Genomic DNA, 15,253 nt, shown 5'->3' with positions numbered 1-15,253 from the left:
ACTCCCTCAGTTATCACTTTATCCAAAATGTTTATACAACCTTTTCTGTACCCATTTTCACCAAGGGTGTTGAGAGTGCATCACAGCACTTTCTGATCAAGGCAAACAGCAAATAAATACATTTTCCAAAAAAAAGAAGAAAAAAGAATGGTACATATGTCGTGAATGGAATGCTACAGTATATCATCATCAGGCCCAATAGATAATCAGTTTTAAATTAATCTCATCTTTTTAATTTCCTTATTAACGACTAGCACTTATACTTACTAAACAAAAGTACATACTCTACAAGTTGTATAACATTAAAAATAGTAAAAATCATTGCAGCCATAATTTAGAGATGTATGTATGTGTTTATTAATGTGGTATGGTTTAACATTAAAGTTGTTATACATTGGAGAGAACTAGCTAAACATATACAAATAGGTCATTAGCTCTTAGTTGTATGACCTTTAACCTTACTGCTGTAACTGGCTGCTGGTGTACTTATGTCCATTCTATCATCAGCTGGCATTGTCACAACATGTGTGCAAACTTGTTTATCCCATCCACACGTAAACAGCTTGTTACTAAGAGGGTCCCATGACAACCCACGTACAAAGTCATTATGGCTGTAACTACGGTAACTGAAGGTATAAAAGCAGAAGATTTAGAAAAATATTATTAGTTATATATAAAAATATAGTTTTACAAATAAATGAGTTCAAGCTTATGTTAACTAATGCATATATTCTTATAATGATCTGCATTTGTGACTTACATTTGTCTCGGCTCATTTGCCATATCAGTAACAACGGCTGTGCTATCATCTGACACAGATGCCAACCAAGTTCCACTATAAAAAAAACACATACATTTTAATAAATCATCCATCAATTAACAACTACATAATATTTTGTAACTATGTTAAAATACTGTCATTTATAATAATAACATCTCAACTTGGTATCATTTTTAATTAATCTTACTTTTTTGGTGAGAATGCAAGTCTATGGACTGCTCTAGTATGTGATTTACAATCTTTAATCATTCCATTCGCATTACGGATATCCTTCAACACTATGTGACCCGTCTCATCACCTAAAATATAAATAAAGTATTTAAATACAACAATTATTTCAATATTTTACATTAGGATAAATATCTGTAAAAATATTTCTATGTAAGTTGTACTATACCTATAGCAATGACTGCTGTTTCACCAGGCTTCCACGCCAATGAGGTGGGTAGAGAGTACAAAGGACTTTGGTCCACTTTGAAGGCAGGCTTAGGTTTCCTTGTGTCCCATAGCAAAACACGTCCATCCTGAATATTGTTTGAAAAAAGGAGCTATTAAGCTTTGTCTACACTATTAAACTTGTTTGACAAAAAATGTGTGATGTGCCCAATATGGTAGTGCTATGCCCAATATGGTAGTGATATGACATCATCATATATGGGCACATCACATCTTTTTGTCACATAAAATTTGCTAGCTGAATGATTCACCAACACACTCCAATATCATGCTTCTAACTTCATTGGACATCACCCTTTTTAAAAAGTGATGTGCGAGTATGGCATGCATTATACTTACTTGAGAACATGAAGCAAACACTTCTAATTCCACTGGACTCCATGCTACCTTTTCTACTGGTGCTGTATGAGCATGGTATGTAGCTGTTGAGCATTGGCCAGCAACATCCCAAATTTTTATTCTGAAAAACAAACATTGGTTAAACGTTAGGAACACATCACTTCAGGTAGCACAAGAGTATCATTCATTGAACATTAACAAATGCAACCAAGCACATTGTAAGCGTTTGTTTTAAAATTGGAAAGGTTTCAAGCCCTTTCTAATTTTTACATTCAAATTAAATGATTTTTATCTCAAACTAACAATTGACAAGTTTAGTAATCTTACAGACAATCAGCACTGCCACTGGCCAGTCTTGTTCTGTTAGAATTTATTTTGACAGAGTTGACAGTTTCATGATGTTCAAATAAGTAGAACAGATTTTTGAATGAGCTTCTGCTATCGATAAGTTGCCAAATCTCAACAGCACCTGACGAAAAAATGCATTATCAAATAAAAATAAATAAGTAAAACAAGTTGAAAATATATATATATATATTAATGTTCTTTGCCTGATTTGTTTATATATATATCCAATCTGCAGACAGTACTGTTTCTATCTTATTAGATCTTGTTACATTCAAAGATAATGTAACAAAACATTAGGAGGAAAACGTAGGCATTTAACTGTTCAACCTATTTACCAGTGTCTGAAGCGACTGCAACTCGTAACTCGTCTATCCATACGATATCCGTCACACCAGCCTCTGTTTGGACACCAGCACTGCTGCGTTCGATCGTTGGGGCATTATTTGGATCTTCATAGAACCATAACGAACCAGCCCAATATCGACCAGTTAAACTAGATGCACCAAGAATAAGGGAACCATCTAAAAAATAAATTGATCACCAATAAAATGATTATATATATTAAAGTGAGAGAGAGTTTAATGCAGTTTATTTATAAAATGAATATCCAGAGATAACAGAAAGATAATCATAACATTGACTTAGTCTACTCTACTATCAATAAGCTAGGCCTATAACAAATAAGGGCCATCCAGGCCAGATCTGTCCGCGGTGGTTGTTCACTCTCCTCCTCCTCATCAACATCACACATCTCAGTCTGCCGGGGGCTGGGTAACTTATAATTTATTAACTTGCCTCTATTATGCATTAGGACATCCAGCTGCTTATCCATGGCTGCTGGTAAGTTTGAGTTTGTAGCTAGTTGTTCTGACTCCATATTTAATAAGGAATTTTTCATAAATACATTAAAAACGACAACACACCGCACCTTTTCTCTCACTTTTTATATCAAGTTTTTACACTACACATGGCCTTTTGATTACTATTGGGTCAAAGTTTATGTCGACGTCCAAGTAATTTTGTACGATATTATTGATTGGCTGTCGTAAATATTACAAGGAAAGTACATTACATATGACGGTATTATTCAGATAATGCTACTTATTTACATTTTAATTAGGTTTATATAAATTATATCAAAGGTATTACGTATAATTATGATTTTTGTCAATTCTTTTAGAAATATAAATTTCTAGCTATTATCACATTGGCCAATTACAAAGAAGCTTTTACAGTTTTAGGCCCATCCATGATCCAGCAGCCATTTTGGAAACCGGCACGGCAAGTTTAGAATTCTTCTGCATTCGTGCCGTAAACAAGGTTTAAATTACAGAAAAGCAAAATGCTGTCTAGGCTGGCGTTAGCCAATGGTAAATGAAGTTTATATTATATTTGTTTATCATTTTGGTGTGTATATGTTGATTTGCACACGAATGATTCACCCAGGCCGGATAACGCTAACTAACTCATTCCAAAACCTGACTGACTGAGTCTGCTTCCTCGACTCCTGGTGATGGGATTGAGTGCCATAGAAGGCCTAGGCCTAGGTTACTCCCGGTGAATGATATAACATGTTATTGAAAGTCTATGTTATTAACATAGACTAGGCCTACATATGGGGCATAGGCTATACCTACAGATAAATATGTTGTATAGTAAATTTGTTATAACTTTTTATACAAAAATATTAAAAAAAAAGAAAGTATAGTAAGGCCACCCAGCCGGCCAGGGCCGTGGATGAAAATGTACTGTATGTACGAGGCAGGCAGGGAATAAAAAAATGTCTTTATTATTAACATACATTACTGTCTTTCTGAATATCCACAACTAATTTATTTATTCAATTTTTAGGTGTAGCTCTGAGGGCTGTTATCCATTCTACTAGACCATGGTAGGTATTTTAATTATTAATTTATGGTATTTTTCTTACTTTATATTAATTCTTCCCACAGTTTCAGGATATCAAGTCAGATCATAACTGTATTTAAATGCAATGTATGTATTTAATGAATATTCAACAATAAAGTGATATTGGTACAACCAGATAAAACACCATCACAAAAAAAAAATCGTTTTTTAAATATTCCTTTTAGCAAAATCAAGTGATATTTTCACAAACTAACATTGAATATTTCTAATTAATTGAGTTGATATTTAATACTGTAAATAGTTTAATTTGAGTTTTTTATTTTGCTATAGTGTTGTGGTGGCCCCAAAGTCACTGTTACACACCAGCCAGGTGCGTAGCATGCCTGTAAAGCTGCCTGAGAAAGGAGGTCAGGTCAAGTTTGGATTTATCCCTGAAGAATGGTTTACCATGATGTATAAGAAAACTGGAGTTACAGGTACTGCAGGATACTCAAACAACATTAATTTATTTATCTTTGTTATTATTTATTTAAATTATTGTCTTTATTAGAACAAATAATATATAGCCATTCACTTATAAAATTACAAAATAAATTGTGAAATTCAACTAAAAACCTATTGATTTCCAGCCAATTTTTTTTGATATCCAATTTTTGGTCAAAGTGGATAACTAAGTATTATGTGACAATAAAATGGCACATTCAACAAAAAAATGTTTCATAATTATTTTTTCAGGGGGAAAATTACATCTTTTATAATTGAAACAAATAAACAATCGAAAAGTAAATGATCTGCTTGATATAACTTTGTTATTCCATGGAGAATTCTTCCATAGTTATGTATTCAAATGCCAATTGGCCAGAGATCTTAATGCTAATGTTCTTCAATAACATTTTTGTTCTTATTCAAATGTTGTTATTGCAGGCCCATATGTATTTGGATTTGGTCTTATTATGTATTTGTTAAGTAAAGAAATCTATATCTTGGGACCTGAGACTGTACATGGTGCAGTTGTGTTGGCTATGATTGTTTACGCTGCTAAGAAGTACGGTGGAACAGTTGCTGACTGGGCTGATAAGCAGATAGCAGTAAGTACATACAGAATACTGAAAAGCTCTATTTTTCCATTATAATAATAAAATAACAATAGAAATTCTTCTTAAAGATTGGCAAAAATGAGTACGATAAAAAACAGATCTAAACTGTTGACCAGTATAGGCTCATATTATTTTACTGTTTGGTATCATCCTAATCAAAGCACCTTTCTGCTGGAAACATACTAATAAGGTGGCATAAATTACAAAGAAGTGGTGTGAAAAATCATGCCATTCTCTATTATTAAGTATGTTTTATTGTGTCTTATAGGACCAACTTTCAAACGCAGAGAAAAGTAAAATAGAAAGTTTAAAGGCGTACGAGGATGCCATCAAGGAAGAAAAGTTAGAACAATGGCGCATTGATGGAAGAAACAACTTGTTTGATGCTAAAAGAGTAAGTCCTTATTTGTAGTCAATATTACCAGCACTTTGTGTGTGTGTGTGTTGACATGTCAGTCATGGGGAAAATGGCAAAAGGCTTCCTACTTTCTAGGATTTTTATCAGATAATCTATATTGTTTGACAATTCTTGTAACATGACAACAGTGCTGATTTTGCCATGTTTCCACTATTTGTGTACAGAATAGCATATTATTGCAATGCATTGTTATATAGCTTTTTTATAATATGTAATTTTACTGGGTTATCCAGACTTTTGTAAAGCTTATTGTATTTGCTATTTCAACACTATTATGTAAGTTATGTGTTTTTTATATATACTTTTAAACATTAGGAGGTAATTTTTATTGTTTTATTTTTTGTTATGTCTTTACACACATGTGGCCAAGGATTACCAATAGTAAATTAATCACTGTCCTATCAGATAGGTGCTAATCCCCCTGATACTTTTCAATATAATTTTAAAAGGCTAGTCTAGTCTAGCCTAGATATTTATTATATAGTAATTGCTATTATTTTTTAAAATTATTATATTTGTAGGAGAATGTTCAACTACAGTTAGACACTGAGTACAGAGAAAGACAATTGCAAGTAACAAATGCAGTCAAAGCTAGAATGGTAAGATTTTTATTGCAGTGGAGTAGCTTTGTTTGTTTGGGTGCCGGGTTCAAATCCTATGAGATGTCTTGTGTTTGTGATGTTTTACACAAATCCTGCCAGACTACTTTCAATCTTAGCCAATGTTTTCAATCTTAGTCAATGTTTTCAATCTTAGGCAATGCTTTTAATCTTAGCAAATGTTTTTATTCTTAGTCAATGTTTTCAATCTTAGGCAATGCTTTTAATCTTAGCCAATGTTTTTAATCTTAGCCAATGTTTTCAATCTTAGCCAATGTTTTTAATCTTAGCCAATGTTTTCAATCTTAGGCAATGTTTTTAATCTTAGCCAATGTTTTTAATCTTAGCCAATGTTTTCAATCTTAGCCAATGTTTTCAATCTTAGCCAATGTTTTCAATCTTAGCCAATGTTTTCAATCTTAGCCAATGTTTTCAATCTTATAAAAACTGATTGTATATTTAATAGTAATTGTGAATTAATAATACTGTATTGTAGGATTACTATATTGCAGTAGAAGAGATGAAACGAAAGAAAGAACAAGAACACATGGTTACCTGGATAGAAAAGAATGTTGTTGAAAGCATTACACCACAACAGGTACACAAACTATTATTCATTCATTTTTTCATTTATTCTTTATTTCGTAATCAAATTTACATATACAATATTACAGATACAAAGCTCTTTAACTAATATACGTAATTACATAATAAAACAATACAATAATAATACAAAAGACCATGGACCACAAACTGGTAATACGTGTACATTAAATCTCTCGGAATAAAAATCCCCAGTTTGCATCCAGTGCTGAGCCGTAAAAGGCATTTCTTATAATTTCTCACAAAATGGCAGTAATTCTCATCACTTTTCTATACAACAGCCAGTAATAATATTATGTCACCAATCATAGGATATTTAATAGTTTATGTATAGTATTGATTTAGAAAATGTTAGGATATATCTGTTTTTCTTTAGTCTTATTTCTGTTATATATTATATACTTTTTAATCAAAAACAATATAATAACGTTACAACTTGTGGCCAATGGCCAGAATTCGTGTAACCTTTTAATACAGGCTCTTAAGGTATTAAAAAACATCAATATATAAAATACATAAAAAGATGAAAAATGGAAACAAAACAATGGGATCAGGCATTCAGCAGGCGGATAAACTAGGGGATTGGTCTGTTGCTACCTTGAACAGTAAATAATATAGTTTATTTTATTTTTCAGGAGAAAGAAATTCTAAATAAATGTATATCTGACTTACAGAAGATGGCCACAACAGCATAGCCAGCATCATCATCTCACAGACTATTTCAATTTATAATATTGTTAATAATCAAACTTATACAACTGAAATCCTTTAAAAACTTTGAATTGTTTATAGCACATAGTTTATTGGTTTGTTGCTGTTGCCTGAAAAAGTAATCTTCTCTCAGTCTGTCTAACATGTGCTGAATGTTTTCTACAATATAACCCTTTCAGTTTGAACTACTGAAAAGATAGTGGACTACAATTTAAAACGACTCTAAATAAAATACTAAACTATCTTAGGGATTTGAACCAGAAACTACATAATGGTAGACTTCAGAACAACAACTCTAAATAACTGAACCAGAAATGGTATACTTCATAAATTTATCAATAGAACTGGATTGACTGTATTAATAGCTGAATAAATTGGTTAAATTTCACATTTTCTTCTAAATAATCTGTCCTTTAGACTGGAGTGTAATTAAAGATTAATAATATCATAGATCTTGTGTAGTGATTAATCTGTTTAAAAGTTGTAGACATTGGTTGTGAATGAAATGCTACTGCAAATGCAAACAAAAACCTTTTCTTTATAATTTGTTTATCAAACACGATATATACAAAATGACCAAATAAATAAATACACCGCAAGTGTTATGGTATACTTGCCACTTTTCACAAACAAAGATCGTATTAGTTTTAAAACTTAATACAGAAGTTTTGCTGAAGTTTCCACCAAAGTTTGAGAGTGTTCCATTATGAGACAGGTAAAGCAGAAAGTTAACACTTAGAAATATACAGTACTATTTTTGTTATAAAATAATACCAACACTAATAACACATCTTTATATAAATTATATGATTTGCACACATTCCATTTTGGTTGAAGTACGATCTATCAAATTAATTTATAGTCAATATAACACACGTTGTCGAATAATTACTGGGAGTTCCCCTTGTACAATGGAATAGCCTGTCAGCGCCAGACGAGAAAATGTCATGCTTGTCGTGAGGACACGACGGACTCTGTCGTAACTTTCTTCAAATAATTTACAAATTCAACCTTCAAAATGACTTAAAACCATGTACGAGAACAGTATTCGGTTAAATCCGTATGTGTGGAGTTTATTTAATAAAAAATCACAGCTATCTATTAGGACAAAGTAGTGTATAATGACGCAACTACCTAGGCCTGCATTGTGCCAGGTGAATTATGACAGAGACCTGCCGGCGTCGACAAGGTTACAAGTGTCAAACAACCACCATCAACAGCAGCTTACTAGGCCTAGGCATAGTCCGATTCCTTGCATAACTTGCAAGCAGAGAGGTGAACAACCAGGTAAAACTCCACATGATAAAAGAACCCCTGTAAGTATTTATCTTCTCAAATTCCATCTTTTTAATTTTTTTTTCCAAAAGTGAAATTAAATTTTTTTTTTTGTGATGATACTTTTTCGCAACATCCTGGTTAATTTTTACTTCGTTTAATTCATTACATAACATTACATTCGACAATTGGAGACATGGCGTGCAGTAGTAGTACATGCTATTTAATTATATTTTATAATAGGCTATAATGAATGTTTTTATATTTTGTACCATCGCACTCGTAAGCATTCATTATTTGAAATATTCAAGCTAATCTTGCTACTTACTATTAATATTTAATATTTCTTAAATGTGTAAATATCATCAGTTACAGGGCCTAGGTATATCTTCTTATGTACATCATCTTGTTATTCTCAGTATCGCTATAGTCTTCCTCCTCCTAAAAGTGCCAGTCATCCTCCAGATTCAGATTTTATAAGTTTCTTATCTCGACGAGAAAGACCTATTGACCATCATGCAAGAGCTAGAACTGCAGGTACAGCTTATTCATTGCCAGTTTTACCAAGTCGAGTTGGTCTTCAAACTAGTCTTACAATGAATGCGGAACGACTTAAAGAACCTACTTGGAACCACTGTCTGAATGCTTGGGTTTCATCTACAGTAAGTCCAATTAGTAGTTATGTCTTAATTACAAATTTTACCAATTAAAACATGGGGCAAGTAAAGAACAGTCAACTCTCCCAATACCGGACACTTTTGGGCTAGCCTATTATATCTGCTTTTCTGGAAAGTCTGGTATTTGGAATGCGTTTCTAATGATAAAAATGATTTGGGACCTTTTGAACCTCAAGAAAAGTCTGGTTTTGGGAGAGTTTCTGGTTTTCAGAGAGTCTGGTATTGGGAGAGTTGACTGTATAGTATTTAGTACTTTTATATAAAAAAAAAAAAAAGTTGATTTCAGTTAACAGAGTATTTTAAATACTGTGAAATAATAAATACATTGTACTTATAAATAATAAGAGGTATAGATTTTGGGGAAATCCTTAATTATTACCTATAACATGTCAAATACACCAAAGTGTTTACTGTTGCTATAGAAATTATCATTATGAAAACTTGATTTGAAAACAGCAATTCAAAGGTCATAACATAAATGATTTTTAATGACACTCATATCACGGTTCACCTACATTACATGAATAACTGGCATTAGTAGAAACCGTTTAAGGGGACACCTTCAGTACCCAACTAAGTGTCTTATTTAGTGGGTATTTTCTAACCAGGTGTTGGCCGTAGTGTAACATGTTCTTAATAGGGATGTCTCCTGAATATGGTTGTCTCAAACGAATGGTTCTACTGTAATAATTAATACCACTTGGTAATTTAGAAGCTTGTAACAGTAACATCTTTAAATGTTACATAGTTATGTCCATGGGAATAGTTAAAGATATATTGTCCCCCTAAAAAAATATTTTTTTAAATTTTTTTGTTGAATATGTTATTTTAATGTCACATAATAGTTATTCACTCTCACAAAAAATTGGGTCTGAAAAAAATATATTTAACTGAGAAAAATGTAATTTAAAGCAAAAAATGGTCAAATTGTCTGGAACTTGGAAGACAATGAGTTTTTGGGTAATTTAACTGTTTATTTTGTCTTTTTATAGGGGAAATAATTTTTTCCCCCGTTTTTTTTCTTATGGAAGTGAACAACTTCATTAAAACTGCAAAATGGCCTATTCAAAGTCCGATTTTAAAAATCTTTATTTTTCATGATTTTGGGGGACAATACATCTTAAGAAGAGGGATGTAGAAATGTGTTTTACAGAGTTTTCTTTTATTTAGATGTTATTAATTATTATTGTAATGTGTTGTATCACTTTTTTCTAAATATAATTGATCTACCATGACTATCAAGCCCTCATTTTAGATGTTATTATCCTAGTGTTTTGAATTACTTTTCTAAATAAAACTGATTTCAATTAGTGCTCTTAAGTATGATCTGAATAATGAGCTTGTTGTTTGTTGGACAAACAGGATTTACTGGATACAAATACAACTCTATTTACATTTAATTTATTGTAATCATGAATCTCTCATTTAGTTTTAATGGATTTCAATGTCTTCTTTTATAACTGATTCACGAGAAATTGATTTTAATAAACTTGAATGAAAGCAGTTTGTTGCCTAGTCAAGCATGACTGGTAATCTTTTGTGTTGCTCTTAATAAAGTAGTTACAAAGATGTAATGCTTATGAGTGTTGCTAAGCAATGACACACATTTAGCTGTACTGATTTTAAGCCTTTATTTTGAAGTTTTAATTAAACTACTAAGTTGTTGGAAATTAGTAGTACTTAAGTTTTAAGCATGATGGTTATTAGTTAATGATTCCTCCATGTCCCTACTAAATCTAAAAATTGCTATTGAACTTTTTTGATACAGACTGTGATGGTAAAAATATTGTGGTACAAAATAAAAAAAACCCAAACCAGATACATATTTTCACTCACTTTAAAATCCCTTTGTGTAAAATATAGCATCAGTAACATTTAACAACAGTACAGTATGCCATATCACTTTAAATGTTATTGACTTAACACAACAAATATTGACTTGTACTATTTGATATTTACAAACGGGTTTGGTTAGCAAACATACCAGCCATGAGCTATTACAGTAAAGTACTGACTTAATAAACAATCCTAAAACCACCATGGACAGTATAAATGCGGCCAAATACTGTAACTATAGCAACAGCTTCAAATTATTAGGCGGTTTAAACAATTAGTTTTAATTTATTAGACAAATATGTGACAATAAAGTAACATGATGTAAGTCTAGGTCATGACATTTTCAAATTATTGAGTTCTAAAGCTCTGTCTACACTATCAAACTAGTTTGACAAAAAAAGTGTGATCTACCCAAATATGGTGGTGATATACCCAAATATGGTAGTGATATGACATTGTGTCCATATTTGTTGTCACATAAAGTTTGATAGTGTAGACAGAGCTTTCAATAAGTTTTCAGGGATTTTATAATTTATATTTTAGAAATTGTTTTTATTAAATTCTAGATGACTGTGCTTCCTACACTTGTGTTCAGTAAATAATACATTGACAATGTTGTTATAATATTTTAGTTCAATTTATTAACTTAAAATAATCCATTCTTTAACAGAGATGTCATCAAGCTTATGTCAGTATTGCTGGACCTTCAAATTTAAACAACCGAGATATTTTTCATTTTGTAGTAAGTATCTTTCTTAAAATATTTCTACTTCTATTTTGTATTAAATAAAGGGGTACTGTATAATTTGTATTCTATTCATTTTTTGCTCTTAAATCTTATTTTGTATTGAATGCAAGAATTCAGTCAATCAATTTTCCAGTAAGGTTTTTAATTTATAATTTTTAAGAGGGAGTTTGACGAGATTCGTAGGTCACCCTGTGAACGGTTTGAGGGGCACATGCATCACCATCAAGCACCTAAGCAAATACAAAAAAGGTCAAAGAAAATTCTAGAAAAGCCTGAATTTTGGCATTGGAGGGGCAGAACAGAGCCTGTTATACGAAGGTTTACAAAAGTAAAGAGGTGTCTTCCAGGTAAGATGGATGTTGTCAGTTTTTAGCAATAATACTTATACACTCACTGTAGTAGAAATGCATCCTTTGCACAGATTTAATGCATGTTTGTTATTTTCTTTCTAAAGAAACTTTAAAACTTTATGTGACAATAAAATGTGATGTGCCCATATATGGACATGATGATGTCATATCACCACCATATTTGGACATATCACTACCATGTTTGGGAACATCACACTTTTTTTGTCGAACTAGTTTGATAGTGTAGACATAGCTTTACACTCTGAAAAAAATAGTACATCTATAAATTGCTCTGAAAGTTACATGTACACTGATTAGCCTGATTTTGATATATTTATTTTATTAGATAGTAATTCCTCCTCTTCTAAATCATGTATGTGTGCATTCTCCACACGTGGAAGAATCTCCATCACCCTTCCAGTACCATCTCCATCTTCTTCACCTGAATCATATGCAGATTCATGTAGGAGTGACACCTGCGTACCTGATTTCTCACCGCATTCATTCTTGTCTGAGCTTTCTTCTTTGTCACCGTTTTCTTCAACATTCAATCGTAAGTTTTCACTTTGTCATGCACCATGATTTTCATTTTTCTAAACTGCACTTCATGATTCTTTTTCTTACACCAAGGAATGTTTTTTTTCACCCCTGTCGGTTAGTCTGTTTGTTTACAAGTTATAACGTTCCTTTCGTTATTGTAAAGAGAGTTGTACACTACAGTATACACCTTTACTATAGTAGAAAGACACTAAAAAAAAGAAAGAAACAAAATAACATTTCATCACGGACTATCATCATAAATATGTTTTATTTTTAGCATGGTACAGCTGAATGTATTAGTATGTGATGGAGCACATTTTAATGCAATAACTATTAGCTATTACTTAATTTTATCATTTAAATCTCAGATACAATATCCATTTTATTTTCCCTGGTGAATGCCTTATTTCGTATACTGCCCTCTGCCTCCTGGCAGGTAAATTATGAATTACTGTAATGAAAAGATAATAATGATGATGGAATTTTATAGCACCATATCCACAATAGCTCATGGCGCTGTTGACTTAGATGTTACACTTTTCAACTACATTCTTCTCCTCAAAGGGTTTCGTCTGTTTATTTGTGAATGAATGTGATTGTTTTAGGAAATTAATAAGTTTTGTATGAAATTTAAGTTTATGCATTTGATTTTCAAAGCATATTCAACTTCTGTTACTGTGTTAGGTACTGTAATACAAGTCAAAGATGCTCTCCAGGTGGAATGCCATCCTGAGATGAGTAGTAGTAATTAGTACAGTCTTGTTTATTTTTAATTAATTTATATGTAATTTTACTTTCTTTGGACCAGAGATTGAATGAAAAAAATGAATGAAATACCAATTTTCTTAGAGAAATTATGTTTGCTGCCCTCTGCACCATCTTTCTCAACCTAAACATGGCTATTGTTACTGAATTTAGTAACAAAGGACGACTTATTATAAATACTAGAGCAACAAGGAAAGTAGGTTGAAGTCATGTACCTCAGTCACTATATACACACATCCCTAAGGATACAATTAAAACACAATCATTTCTTGTTTACATCCAAATTTCTCCCTAATGTCCGTCAGATTAATTTCAAATTAATTGAATCCTCCAAAAGATGACTTCTAGAAACAAACTGTTTGTGGTGAAATTCCTAAAGGGTTTGAAAGACCACTGCGAAGAGAATAAATCGGCTAAAAAGATCGACCACCAGGTAATATAAGTAGCAAACTTATGCTTTATTTTCAACTTCACACATAACACTTCATTATATCTATTACAACATTTACCTTCCAGGAAATATGATCATCTTAATAATTGGAAAGTTTTTATTTAGTTGGTCTCATAAGAAAAACAAAATTTACCATAATTTTGACATTTAGTATTGTCATTTGGATTTGTCAACTATTTTACCTTTGTGCATTGTTTGTAGACAATTTTGTTGATATTTTTAAGTAAAGTTAAACTGTGTGAGTACAACTACAACAAACAAACAACTGTTTAAAGCTTGAAATCCTTAAATTGATTAACTTCCAGACACCAAGATACCGTCTAAATATTACTGAGGTTTTATTAAAAGTCATTTTAATATTCAAAAGTTAACTTTATTATTATTTTATGGTTTCTATTTAAAAAAATTTAATATTTAGATAGTTTATGTCCATGTGTTTTTATACTTAATTAAACTAAACATATCTATAATTAAAACTTATTACTGTTTGATTGAGTATAGTCTCAGAGAACTAAGTACATTTGCCCAAACTTGGTGGGTTATACTGTAAAATAAGTTCCAGACACCAAGATATTACTGACGTGTTATTAAGTCATTTTATAGTGTACCGCCCTCTCTAGTTCAAGTATTAAGTGGGGCAAAAGGTGAAGATAGGTTGCAAAGAAAAATATAATTAATATATTTAAATGTTTATCTTAATTTAAATTGGCAGCTAATTTGCCCACAGGTGCTCTTTAATAAAGGTTAATTGTTGTCATGGTGATAACGGTACACTTTGTTCTCATTAGATGCTTAAAATGTCTGTAAAGTGTTAAATGTAGCAGATGCAACAGACACCGTAACTACCCATGTCATCCCACTCGTGTGTAGTAATTAAATTTAAATGATATTATTCTAAAACAAGTATGCATACGAATACATGAATAAGAGAATGTTAGTTGTTTTCAGCTGTGTTTGTGTATTTTTGGTAATCGTTAACCTTCCCATGACCTGTATCAGGTTATTTTTTCTCTGTGTTTTTTTGTATTCAATTCATTGATAAAAGATGTGCCATCACTTACTATCTTTTAGATCAATATCTTAATGTATATTAAGGACTAAAAATAACTTTTTGAATCGATTTTTGTTTTAATTGACTTGTTTAATTTGCACATCTGTGTTCCTAAATAAACATTTAGCTATATTTTTCATTTAGTTGCCAAATTTGAATGATTAATTAATTTTTCTGAAGGGATTTTTATGTTAAATGTTAATGTGCTAAATACATAGTAATACAGATGACACAATAGTTGTTTTTCCACCTCACAAACAAAAACAAATAAAAAGCAAGAAAAACAAATTGTTATTTAGAGAATTTTTAGGTCAGTGAAGCGATAACATTTAATATTAA

At 31.4% G+C, this 15,253-nt stretch overlaps 4 protein-coding genes across 5 annotated transcripts in view; 3 read left to right on the top strand and 1 right to left on the bottom strand.

The window, feature by feature from the left end:
• Positions 1 to 153: 153 nt before the first annotated feature.
• LOC144850816 (methylosome protein WDR77-like) lies at positions 154 to 2,911 on the bottom strand. Its single transcript, XM_078708281.1, has 8 exons — positions 2,720 to 2,911; positions 2,260 to 2,445; positions 1,904 to 2,045; positions 1,577 to 1,697; positions 1,179 to 1,305; positions 969 to 1,080; positions 761 to 835; positions 154 to 626 (listed from the first exon to the last, which is right to left on the bottom strand). Exons 1-8 carry the CDS (start codon positions 2,820 to 2,822, stop codon positions 431 to 433), a joined length of 1,062 nt encoding a protein of 353 aa, XP_078564407.1. The 5' UTR covers positions 2,823 to 2,911; the 3' UTR covers positions 154 to 430.
• Positions 2,912 to 3,139: 228 nt separating this feature from the next.
• Positions 3,140 to 7,671, top strand: LOC144850825 (ATP synthase peripheral stalk subunit b, mitochondrial-like). Its single transcript, XM_078708295.1, has 8 exons — positions 3,140 to 3,294; positions 3,776 to 3,815; positions 4,124 to 4,269; positions 4,718 to 4,881; positions 5,159 to 5,284; positions 5,830 to 5,907; positions 6,404 to 6,505; positions 7,146 to 7,671. The coding sequence occupies exons 1-8, from the start codon at positions 3,267 to 3,269 to the stop codon at positions 7,203 to 7,205; spliced, it is 744 nt and encodes a 247-aa protein (XP_078564421.1). The 5' UTR covers positions 3,140 to 3,266; the 3' UTR covers positions 7,206 to 7,671.
• A 499-nt stretch (positions 7,672 to 8,170) lies between these two features.
• On the top strand, positions 8,171 to 12,130 carry LOC144836063 (uncharacterized). Its single transcript, XM_078691245.1, has 4 exons — positions 8,171 to 8,537; positions 8,916 to 9,158; positions 11,680 to 11,751; positions 11,918 to 12,130. The coding sequence occupies exons 1-4, from the start codon at positions 8,343 to 8,345 to the stop codon at positions 12,128 to 12,130; spliced, it is 723 nt and encodes a 240-aa protein (XP_078547371.1). The 5' UTR covers positions 8,171 to 8,342.
• A 296-nt stretch (positions 12,131 to 12,426) lies between these two features.
• The window catches only part of LOC144850946 (uncharacterized), a 48,659-nt gene continuing 45,832 nt past the window's right edge, over positions 12,427 to 15,253 (top strand). For both annotated transcript variants that reach the window (XM_078708477.1, XM_078708468.1), the window contains exon 1: positions 12,427 to 12,660. In XM_078708477.1, coding sequence (XP_078564603.1) covers positions 12,483 to 12,660 — 178 coding nt within the window. In that variant the 5' untranslated portion in view covers positions 12,427 to 12,482. The remainder of the gene's footprint in view (positions 12,661 to 15,253) is intronic.

This window comes from Antedon bifida, chromosome 1 (genome assembly GCF_963402885.1).
Source record: "Antedon bifida chromosome 1, ecAntBifi1.1, whole genome shotgun sequence".
Lineage (NCBI taxonomy): Eukaryota > Metazoa > Echinodermata > Crinoidea > Comatulida > Antedonidae > Antedon > Antedon bifida.
Note: the sequence above shows the minus strand (reverse complement) of the source record. Positions and strands in the feature narration are given on the sequence as shown.

Excerpts from the sequence above, each read along its gene's own strand:
- LOC144850825 (XM_078708295.1), top strand. The coding sequence starts at position 3,267 with ATGCTGTCTAGGCTGGCGTTAGCCAATG. Across the intron at positions 3,816-4,123 it reads ATCCATTCTACTAGACCATG|TGTTGTGGTGGCCCCAAAGT; the intron begins GTAGGTATTTTA and ends ATTTTGCTATAG. Across the intron at positions 5,285-5,829 it reads ACTTGTTTGATGCTAAAAGA|GAGAATGTTCAACTACAGTT; the intron begins GTAAGTCCTTAT and ends TTATATTTGTAG.
- LOC144850816 (XM_078708281.1), bottom strand. The coding sequence starts at position 2,822 with ATGAAAAATTCCTTATTAAATATGGAGTCAGAACAACTAGCTACAAAC. Across the intron at positions 2,446-2,719 it reads TGTCCTAATGCATAATAGAG|ATGGTTCCCTTATTCTTGGT; the intron begins GCAAGTTAATAA and ends TTTATTTTTTAG. Across the intron at positions 1,081-1,178 it reads AACAGCAGTCATTGCTATAG|GTGATGAGACGGGTCACATA; the intron begins GTATAGTACAAC and ends TTTATATTTTAG.
- LOC144836063 (XM_078691245.1), top strand. The coding sequence starts at position 8,343 with ATGACGCAACTACCTAGGCCTGCATTGTGCCAGGTGAATTATGACAGA. Across the intron at positions 8,538-8,915 it reads CACATGATAAAAGAACCCCT|TATCGCTATAGTCTTCCTCC; the intron begins GTAAGTATTTAT and ends TGTTATTCTCAG. Across the intron at positions 9,159-11,679 it reads ATGCTTGGGTTTCATCTACA|AGATGTCATCAAGCTTATGT; the intron begins GTAAGTCCAATT and ends ATTCTTTAACAG.